The 11229-nt window shown below is 42.9% G+C and overlaps 1 protein-coding gene across 2 annotated transcripts in view; it reads left to right on the top strand.

Moving 5' to 3' along the window:
* The window catches only part of BPGM (bisphosphoglycerate mutase), a 37557-nt gene extending 27041 nt beyond the window's left edge, over window positions 1-10516 (top strand). Inside the window, exons 3-4 of one of the 2 annotated variants that reach the window (XR_012242947.1) lie at window positions 6337-6622; window positions 6806-10516. Coding sequence is in view for 1 of the 2 variants with exons in the window: in XM_073621278.1 (XP_073477379.1) it covers window positions 6337-6515 (179 nt within the window). In the remaining variant the exon portion in view is untranslated. Of the gene's footprint in view, window positions 1-6336 lie in introns of both variants that reach the window. The other variant, XM_073621278.1, reaches the window with a different exon arrangement.
* The last annotated feature ends 713 nt before the right edge of the window (window positions 10517-11229 follow it).

The raw sequence follows: 11229 nt of genomic DNA, 5'->3' as shown, positions 1-11229 counted from the left end.
TAGTAGAGAGCAGTTTGTGTGTGTATGAGTCCGTCGCCCCCCCCCCCCCCGTTCCCAAGTAAGCTCCTGGGTATACACGTATCGAAATTTCAGCAGGAATCACCTGAATTTCAATCCATGTGTACCCCTCTGTTAAACAGAAGGCGTGCATTAGACCGAATTCTGACGAATAGTCCTGTTGGAAATCCAGCATTTGAAACAGCCCGCTGCAATGTTGATCAGTGTACAGTATTTTGATTGTGGGAGGGAGTCCCTGCTGTCAGAATGCAATAACACAGCAGGGGAGATCCCTGCATCCACATAGCTTGTGTGGATCTAGGGATCTGAGGTGTGTGTGGTTTTGGTGCAGGGGTTGTGTTTTTTTTTTTTTTTTTTTTTTTTTTTTCCCCCAACCCTTATTGAATCCTGGTTGAATGAAAAAGAACTGTGTATACCCAGCTCGACTATTGGCCGCCAGGACCCAAGAGCTGCACGGTAAGTACCAGAGGGCCCACAGGCTAGCCAGCAGGGATGTACAGCTTTTGCTTATTGTGGTGCTTTAAAAAAAAAAAAATAGTCCTGCTTGCATGCGTTTTCTGCTGTGATCTGTACTCTGCGCAGACTGTTGTACAACCCGGGTTGAGGTGATTCTGGAAGACCATTTCAGATGTGTGTATACATCTGGGCTTCTGTGCATACAATAATGGGAGGCTAGTGGTTATAATTGGCAAAGTGGACAGGGTCAGATGGACAAAGCCAAGTGCAGGATCATGGCAGGGGTTTGGCTCTGAATGCTCCATAGGATGGCGACACATAATGACTTGGCGCCAAAGATGCTGCATTTTTCTGTGGATCTAGGGAGGTTTGACAACACCCACCCAGAGGGCAGATCCCTAAAGCATCGGGTTTGCATAGTGGGTTGAGTGACCCTGAAGATCATTCAGTGCAGAAGAGGACTGGTGCTGGATGCACTGGGCAGTGCTTTAGTGTGGAAACACGGCTTGGAAACCTCCCGTTTAAAAAAAAAAAAAAAAAAAAAAAAAACCTATTTCTCTAGGGTTGGTATTTAACCCTAATCTAGCTCTTAAATATAACCCTGTAATCCCTAACCACCCCCAAAAAACCTCAGAAACCAAGCTAACTGGCCAAATTGTACCAGGCTAAATGTATGGTGCCATTTGATTGCCATCACAAAATTTATAATATGTTTCCCTGGCTTATAGGAAGGAACCAAAATATTTCATTTTAATCTATTTTTAAATAGACTTAAATGTTGTGGGTTGTGGTGTGGTGGTGATGGTGTGTTTTTTTTTTTTTTTTTTTTTTTTTTTTTTAAATGTGTCTACAGTTCCACTTTATCTATTGCTGTTCACTTGTTTGAGAAGTCTTCTAGTCATGCACTTTTGGCAGCTTTTGGCAGCTTTTCCTCGAACGGATTTAAAGAGGAACTTCACCCTCTCAAAGTTGGAGAACGGATTTAAGAGGAACTTCACCCTCTCAAAGTTGGAGTAAACTCCCTTTGTTGATTTGTACCTATAGGTAAGCCTAGAATAAGGCTTACCTATAGGTACAATAAATATCTCCTAAACATGCACCGTTCAGGGGTATTAACTTTAGATGCAACCAGTGACATCACTGGTGCATACACTCTGAAAGAACGGCATACCTGTGCCGTTCCTTCAGAGCCCTTCAGAGCCCTGTGCCGTAAACAGTATGCGATGCACATTATGACTTAAAGCTGAGTTCCACCCAAAAGTAGAACCTCCGCCTATCGGCTCAAACCCCCCCCCCCCCGGTGCCACATTTGGCACCTTTCAAGAGTCAGGGTGGGGGAACGGGTACCTGTTTTTGACAGATACCCTTCCCCACTTCCGGGAGACAGCACAGCGGTGCATTCCCTTGGAAGTTTGTCCTATGTCGCCGGGCCAGTTAGAATGCGCAGTGTGCTTCGTGCATGCGCAGTAGGGAACTGTCTGAAGCCAAAAGGTGTCACTGCCAGTTCCCTTACAAGGAATGGCAGTGGCAGCACTCAAAAGCCAATCAGAAAATCGTCTGGGGTGCTGACATTGTGGGATCCCTGGACAGATAAGTGTCGTAATATTAAAAGTCAGCAGCTACTTTATTTTGTAGCTGCTGACTGCGTTGATTTAATGGACAATTGCATGTTCATGTAGTGCTGTACCCAAATAAAATGTATGTTCCCCCCCCCCCCCCCCCCTTACAAATAGAGCAGTTTTATTTTTTGCGCTATAAACAAAAGACAGATTTTGAAGAAAAACAATTACTGTATTTATTGACGTATAACACTCACATTTTCACCCTGAAAATCGGGTGCAATAGAGCGTGCGTGTTCTACGCCAATACTTCAATGTTAGCTGCCTCGGAGGGGACAGGGAGGGGGTGAGACGAGCGCTGTCAGATTCTCCTGTTTACTTGGCGGCTTCTGTAATAGGAAGTCCCGTCTCCTGGGCTGCCTTGGACCACTGTTCTGTCTATGATAGGAGATTCTCACTGTATGTAATCTGTCGGCGCTTGTTCTGTCCCCTCTAGACTGCAGATGGGCATCGATCAGGCTGCATTGATGGCAATGGTGAAGCTGTTTCATTGATGGCAATGGTGAGGCTGCATTGATGTGGACTGATGAGACTGCATTGATGGCACTTGTGAGGCTGCAGATGGGCATTGATCAGGCTGCATTGATGGCAATGGTGAGGCTACAGATGGACACTGACCCTTATTTTGCTTCAAAGTTCCTTATTTAAAAGTTTTTTTCCTGACACTTCCCTCTTAAAATGAATGTGCGTGTTATATGTCAATAAATATGGTATTTTTTTTACTTTCTGCTATAAAAAAATCTAAATTCTTCATAAATTTAGGCCAATATGTATTCTGCTACATATTTTCAGTAAAAAACAAAAGGTATAGCGTCTACGAACTATGGGATATTTTTATGGCATTTTTATTTTTACTAGTCATGGTGGCAATCGGCGGTTTTTAGCGGGTCTGTGACATTGCGGTGGACAAATTGGGCACTAAGTGACAGTATTTGGGGACCAGTGACCGTAATACAGCAATCGGTGCTGAAGAAATGCACTCCCTGTACTAATGACACTGGCAGGGAAGGGGTTAACATCAGAGGCGATCAAAGGTTAAGTGTGCTCCTACGGAGTGCTTTCTAACCGTGTGGGGGATAAACCCACAACCGTAAAATCTGTCTGTATATGCAGCATAGCATGGTTTTTACACTCACTGCTACTTAAGGGGTTAATCCTCTGCATTGTGTTTTTAAAAATAAATAAATAAATAAAAGCAAGCTTTATCCTGTGTGCACAGATCCTCCCAAACCTGGAAGAAACAACAACGTACAGGTATGTTGTTTCGCACAGCCGGACCACCCTACCGGAAGCAGTTAAGCTGCCCAGGGCTCAATTTTTGTTTTTGGCTGCGGTTTACTACCTTTAGAAAAGTTTGGCAGGTCAGTCTACAAACAGATACTTATAGGTAATTGCAGGCTTTTTATTCTTTTCTTCCCTGTTCTCACGGTTTCCATTTTCACTAAGGACAGATGAATCCATCTCTTACTAATTTCTGGAACTCTGGATCAGCCTCCTAGAACAATTGGGGGGGGGGGGTTATGCTTTGATTAAAATGGAGGCAAAAAGTGGAGCTTTGGCTCAGGACAGTCAACTGTGTTTTCAGGTTTCATTTTTTTTTTTTTTCCCCCTAGATGAGGAACAGAAAACCAACATGATTGCTGGCGATGTCTGATGTCAGCGTAATGCTAATCACTCTTTGCACTCTTTTGTGTTTAAAGCTATGTGGCTTATATGTACACACCCAATGTCTGCTTTGGGTTTCTTTTTAGTCTTTTTTTTTGTCCTCCTGCCACAAAGACCTACTGGTAAGTTGGAGACCCTGTCACCTTGCTCATCCAAGTCTCTTCAAAGTCCTCCCCTTTACCCAGTTATACTTACTGTAGTGCCCCCCTGGGTCTTCTAAAGGCAGAGTGCAACTTCCAGAGGCAGGGAGCAATCTAGTATTTACCCCAGGGCTGAGTCTATGGCTATAATGGGGAGTTTTGAACAAAATTGGGCACTAGTCACTTTTGTGCTTTTTCAAAGCTTTAATGTGGAACTTGGAAAAAAGTAGCAGCATCAATTAGTCTCCTTGGATCCAGAAAAAGTACAGCTTCACAGTACCAGGTCCAACCTGGCAATATTGCAAACATGTTTTCAGATGTAGAAGGTCCAGCTTTCAAAATGTCAGAACCTTTAAGCCGACCTGGCAACACTGTAAGCACGTTGTTACATTCAGGCCTGTCCTCCAAACGAGAGACCAGCGTTCATCCTGGCTCTCTCCAGCAAGGATCACCCTGGGTCTTCTCTATTTGACTTGGCTTCTTACACACGGGGCAAGACCGCCTCAGAATTGTAGGCCCCAGGCAGGCTTCTGGGCTTACACGCAGCGCTCACATTGGCAGCACCTCCTCAGGCCAGTAGGACCTAAGGCCAGAGAGCGAGCACATGGCCCAGCCCAAATATATATCCTCTCCAGTATGCAACAGTAGCCAAGAATTTCCTACTGGGCTGGCTGGAAAAAATATATAAATATTCATAACTTAGTCTAGTTGTACTATCTCATATTATAGCCTGTGGTACTAGTGGCAACAGTGAGAAATGCACAACCCAATTGAGCTTAGGGAAAGACCAGATATAAACTGTACAATCCGTCTGAGCTGCCTACAGCCCAGCCAAAAACTAAGCTTGCATTATAGCCCCAGTTTAGGGCCAGAGGCCTACATTGCTATGACGGTGCTCTCCCACTGCTCCTTCTTGTGTTGCTGCCATCGAAGAATACCCATTGCTTCTGTATATAGGGGTCTCGTGGTATAGTTCTCAGGCTTGGTGGGCAAGTGCTAGGCCTGACTACTATCAAATGAAATGGTGGGGGGTTACATCACTGCTCTGTGTAAGCTCAAATACCAGGTGTGTAACACTGTCAAGGTAAGTATAACATGGTCAGATGAATTGGCAAGGTGACAGGTGTCTCTTTAAATGCCCCTTTCCAAAAAGAATAATTGGATTGTGAGACCTTTTTGCCAAAGATCTCACAATCAGATGTCTCTATCAAAATCGTACATTAACCCTCAATTTTTTTTTTTGCCCCCAGTTTTCATAGGCCAGCCTCTTTCTGTAACGTGTGTCAGTAAACCTATCTTCTGAGAATCATGGAATCGCAGCCCTTCAGCTGACCTTGCAGTTATAAAGAAATGTTCAAGGTGTAACTCAATCCGCAGCAGCTCCCATCCCTCCCAAGTGACCTTTCACAAAAAGTCAAGTTTGTCCTCTCCTGAACTTTCGAACCAAATTATGTACATGTTCTGTTTGCACGCAATTATCAAATGTAAATCTTAGTATATGTGTATTCATATAATGCCATGTGCAATATTAGAAACAATCTCAAACAAATGTTTAATTTCAGTTTCAACAAAATGTTACCACACTGAACAGCTACTAAAATGTAACTGTCTGCAAAACTAAAAGTTTTGGGCAGTCACCAATTGGATAATCCCCACTGATCTTCCCTTATGTTTTGTAGGCATTACTCTCTCTGAGGGGTATTCAACTATTTTATATTTTAGAGAAATATAACACTTTATTGACTTTTATAATAGCAATGTTTGCAGCACTGAGACTTTTGATGGCAAGATCTCTGGAGTCTAAAGATCTAGAATGACAACATTTGATTCAGCAGCCTGCCAGCAGCCATGTCAAACCTGGTATTTAAAGGGGACCTGTGCTCACAGGCAGAAAACCTACTGACCAGTCATTATTTTTACCTGTGGTCTCCCTGCAGCTGATCTTTTCCCCATCACTAACGACAATGCCTTGTTCTCCAGTGGAGACTGCCATCTTGGTAATGGCAGGGTATGCTTCCTCATGTCAGACTGTCCCCCTGATGACTAGTGTTCTGATGACTGGAATAGTAATGATCAGGACACACAGAATGGATAGAACAGAAGCAAGGAGATCCCTGCACTGCAGTTTATCTGGTAAAGCTTTTTCTCCAGTAGGGAGAACACTGAACAGCATTATGACATCGCCAAATCTCACTCCTAATCTGGTTAGGCTAGTATTCAGAGGCAGCAGTGCTTTAGATAAGCAATCCCACACTGCAGTTATACAGCTATGAGGGTCCAGACCCAGGAGGTCCTTAGGTTAACTGTTATTCTTTAAGAAGTATTCAAAAACAAACACAAAAAATCCTCCTTTTTGGTTTTTGAGTTCAGTTCCACTTGTTTTTCTCTGCAGTATTTAATATAATTTTGTGATTGATTTATTGTTTTTCACTTGACAGGTATTTCTGATGCAGACATTATAAAGATCTCTCTTCCCACTGGGGTTCCAGTGCTTCTAGAACTTGATGAGAATCTCCATGCCGTTAAACCGCATGAATTTTTGGGTGACCAGGAGGCCATACAGGCAGCCATTAAGAAAGTGGAAGACCAGGGCAAAGTCAAACCAAGTGAGAAGTAAAGTGTTCCTAGATGCCTCTAGCAGGAGGTTGACTGGTGCTTAAAGGACCAGTCCAGGCAAAGCTAATTTTCTGGATATGTGTGAACATCATTGGACTCAATTATCTGGTAAAGAGACCCTGTCATGTATTAAAAAAATAAAATAAAAAGGGGACCGCCATTGCAGGCTTTCTTCTATAAATACTTGTTGTCTGTATGACATCACATTTTTTTGAGTCAAAAAAAACAAACCAGCTGTATGAACAAGTGTCAGAAAAGTGTCTGAATCCATTATCTCTATACTTGTTTCAGGTTAGTAGTACAAGAAACACTGAAGCCCAAGCATCTGCATGATGGTCAGACAACTAGCATTTTGAGAAGAAAGGGTCAACAATGGCAGTCTTTATAATTCTTACAAGATTGATTTCCTTTAGCCTTGAGGACTTCGGCTGCAAGCCCTTCTCTCTGATGTTCCTCACCTAGACCTGGATTCTTGCTTCTCCTTCTTGATTCTCTGTTATATGTATAAGATGAAAACCAGTCTTGTGAGATTCCCTTGGATGTGGCTGCTGGGCAGAGCTGGGAGCTTTGATGAACAGATCCTACCACTGGAGTTCGCGGGTGATATAAGAAGTTGGGGTGATTCAGCTTCTGGTTTCTGCTAAAAGCAGAATTCTCAGTAATTGGTAGACAAACCCTTTTATATAAAGTGATAGCAAGCAATTTAAAGTTACACATTACAACCAAACTAGATTGTGTATGTTACATTTGGCAAATTTAAAGTGTCTGTCTGGCAGAGATGCACGGCATACGTTTTTGGTTTTTTTTTGCACAGACATTCACATTTCTTCTTGTTTAATATTGCAAGGACATAAAAATATCTGATTTGCCCCAAAATTTCCTTTAGTGACCTGACCACATGCTGCCTCTGCTGCACCAAAATCTCAAGCTGGACTGCAGTACCCCCTTATTTATGGAGATGAGGAAAAGGGTGGCTATTCTGTAGTCTAACAGGGGGAAACTCTGACAAGGCTGCCAATGCTGCTTGGGATTTTAGTGCAGCAGAGGCAGCGTTGTCGGCTCACTACAGGAAGTTAGGAGCTCTCTAGATTCCTGGCAGATCAGCAGGTATTTTTCTGTAATTGCAATTTTTAAAGCCTGAAAATCTAGGGAAATGTGCACACGTTGCAAAGATGTACTGAATGTTCTCTGACTTTTGATGTACACTTTGACTTGTAGCCATTATTGTGCTAAATGTTTTATTAGCAGGCACTTCTGTGACCTAAATTAATTTTTGCACCTTACCATGACCTTTTTATTCCTCTTTTCTTCGTGGAAATTTTACTATTCTTAACTTTTTTTATTAAATTGCAAACTTGCCTTTCTGAGAACCTAAATGTTTTAAGGTTAGGCAGTGAAATAAATGTTATACATAGTATATAGTCGCTATCTTGTTTTTAGAAGTTTTGTACTTTTTTCCAATGTGCCCAGTGACTAAAGTGGTTCACCAGCTGCCCATCCTTCCTCCCTCCCATTTTCTTATTTATTTTTTTTAATTGTGGCGGGTACTGAATGTTTCAGATATCCACCAGCCCAGCAGTGTCTTAAGAAGCCTGTCAGAATTCTGTTCTGCTCCACCATCTTTTGTGTGATGTCATCCTGTGGCCTGCTGGCTCTTCCAGTGTTGGCTAACAGTCCTCAGGATGATGGCCCACTAAGCCCGACTCCCTGCTGCTTTCTCTATGATGCACTGTGCTTCCTGAGATCTCTGACATGCATATCCCAGGAGCCATAGCAGGCATATTGCCTGTGATAGGCCTAGGCGAATGATGGGCATTAGGGGATGGAACAGAACTCTAAAGAAAAAAAGGAAACAAAAAAAAAGGCACGCTTTACATAGGAATGAGGGAACTTCAGAATAAGGGTGAAGTTCTATGTTTAATTTTGATGCTGGTTGCCCTGCAGCTGTGTCTCAGGACTGCAGTGTGTGTGCTGAGAGCTGTTGGGAGAGTGTTTGGTAGACCCAGATGTGTCTGCAGTTTCCCCTTTTAGCAATAGCCAAAGTTCACATTTCTCTTGTACTACAGCTGGGGCTTCAATAACCTTACAGTTAGAAAAGAAACAAGATGGCTAGTATATTAAACTTTAAAATTTCTCTGCCCTCCATTGAAACATCAGCTGTATCAATAAGGTGATATTGGCATTATGTGAAATTCCAGCCAAATCTAGGCATGGGGAGAGACTGAAGCCTTATGTATTTATTGCTGGTCTGTTTTCTCTCTACACATATGATGCTTGCCTCTGAGATACAAGTGTAAGTAGTGCAGGCCTTAGATTATACAGTTTTTCTTTTCTGCAGCCAAGGGTTGCAGTAGCACAGAAAATTGCTTGATTTCCCCATCAACAGTCAGTGTTGATGGGAGAATCCCTCCCTGCCGGGAGAACACCAAAGCAGCTGCCACTTAAGCCCTGCACTGCCCACAGTTTTCCCGGAGTAGCGGGTGCAGCCCATCCCCCCCCCCCCCCCACGCGCTGTCCCAAGCGGCAGCCACAATATTACAAGAGAGCGGGACAGCTGTGGGCTTCATGTGCTTGAGCCTGCTCGTCCCTCTCCTCCCTCTGTCAGAAGCAGAGTGACAGGGAATGACAGAGTGGTGCTCCGTGTTCCTCCCGCCCCCACCCCCGCCTGACAGACCTGTGTAGCACACAGCCGAGTGAAGTGTTCTGGCTGTGTGCTACTGGTCTGAGGGGTGGAGACTATGTTACACCACCATGTCATCAGTTGAGATAAGTTCACCGTGGAGAGAAGGGGAAGGGGATTCACATGTGCAGAGAATTGGGGGTACAGAGGTGGACGGAGGGATACAAAGGTGAACTTGGGATAGAGAATTTGCATGGGAGGGGCCCCAAGAAAATGTTTGCCCAGGGTCCAATCAATATTAAAGATGGCCCTGCTAATACCCCTCGACGTGTCAGATGCTGAGGACTTTTCAGCCAACATAGTGCTTGAAGATAGCAGAGGCCAGTCAAATTTTTTTTTTTTTTTTTTTTTTTTTTTTTTTTGCAGGGAGTGCTTTTATTTTAAGTATTTTAAAGCTGAACTCTGAGAAACACACTTTGTCTAAATACAAGAGGCATGCATGTTTTTGCTTTGAATGATCTTGGTGTGTTTTTGTGTATTTCTTCCAGATCTGTGCAGTAATCCAGTGTGAAACTTTACCTCTGTGTAGGTGCTTCCTGTATTAAAGACCGGTCGCTGCTGCTCTGTCACCTTGTGTAGGGTGACTGGTCATCTCTCCTCCCCCCTCCCATAGTTTTCTGCAGGCAATCTGTAGTGGGTGGGCCTGCTAGGCCCCTCCCCACAGCTCTGCTCAAGCTTTGTGCAGCACAGTGATAATGTCATTGCTACTTTTACCAGGTATTATCTATGTTTGCAAAGACATTTTGGGCACTCAACATAGATTTCTGTCCTTTGTGGCTATTAAATATATTTTTAAAGTGGTAGTAATCCCTTACATATAACCAGTGAAATGACTGGCCTCAGATGAGACAGAGATTAAATAAATCCTCCTATGAAAGTTGGACCTGTTTATCTGCTTTCTTCTTCTCTACAGCTGTCCAAAGCCCAGATTTCATGCAACTTATCTGAGCTTTCAGAAAGCAGGAGATGTGGAGTTGAAGTTACACTGAGTGAGGAGAGCTGATTAAAAGGGAAGGGACATACCCTTCTTCGCACAGAAACCGAGCTGAGGCTGTCAATCACAGGCTGTGTACTCGAGCTCCCTCTCCTGTCACTCTTGGTGTCAGGAAAACTTGTCAGAAGTGACTCATGCAAATACAGTGAAACAAGACCGCAGACAGAAATAACACTTAGTGCTTTGAACTGAGACAAGCACACACTAAGGAGGTACTTGCTTTGTTCATATTTCATGTCAGGTTTACAACCACTTCAAAAATATGGTGCCTGGAGTTGGACTTTAATGTCTGAGTCCTTGTTTCCTGAGTTTGTTTGGGCCATAGTGACCTAAAAAGGATTAAGATTTCCGCGCTCACAGACCAAGGCTTGCAGCCTCCCCTTGCTCACCCCCGCAGGGATGAGATAGAAAGTGAAGATATGTGTGGGTAGGGGCAAGTGGCGCTACCTATATGGGTACGTATCGGTTATGTATTAGCTATATAGCTCAAAATTACTTGTGTGCTCTCCTAGTAGTGAATAAGTGTGCTTGGGCAAACCCGTGTAATAAAGTGTATATATGCCCAATGGGATAATTATCCCGTAACAAGAAAACCAGTTTACCACCAAAGTGTATATGTATATACAAATGTGACAGAAAATAACATCAGTACCATTAATTGTAAATAATAAATAAATATGACTGCACACAACTCTCTCCTATTCTATAAAGGGTTAACCTTATTTTACAATTCGTTCTTATACTTCCTACAGTGGCTAATATACAGTCTTTTATCCGTCCACATCCAGTGCCATCCACTGGTTACATATTGCCACTAAATATCCATTGTGCACAATTAACGTGACCAACCAAAATATAAATATATATATATATGTATATATATATGAAAAAAATGTGTATATAAAGTGATCCGTTGTTTCAAAAATATACCAGTTGTAACACAGTTGTAATATATAAAAAATTGTGGATAAAAATCAATATTGTGAAAGTTCTATCTTGAAGATATTTCATTCAAAAAATTCCTGCGTGAAGTGACTGTGG

The sequence above is a fragment of the Aquarana catesbeiana genome, linkage group LG03 (assembly GCF_042186555.1).
Source record: "Aquarana catesbeiana isolate 2022-GZ linkage group LG03, ASM4218655v1, whole genome shotgun sequence".
NCBI classification, from domain to species: Eukaryota; Metazoa; Chordata; class Amphibia; order Anura; family Ranidae; genus Aquarana; species Aquarana catesbeiana.
Note: the sequence above shows the minus strand (reverse complement) of the source record. Positions and strands in the feature narration are given on the sequence as shown.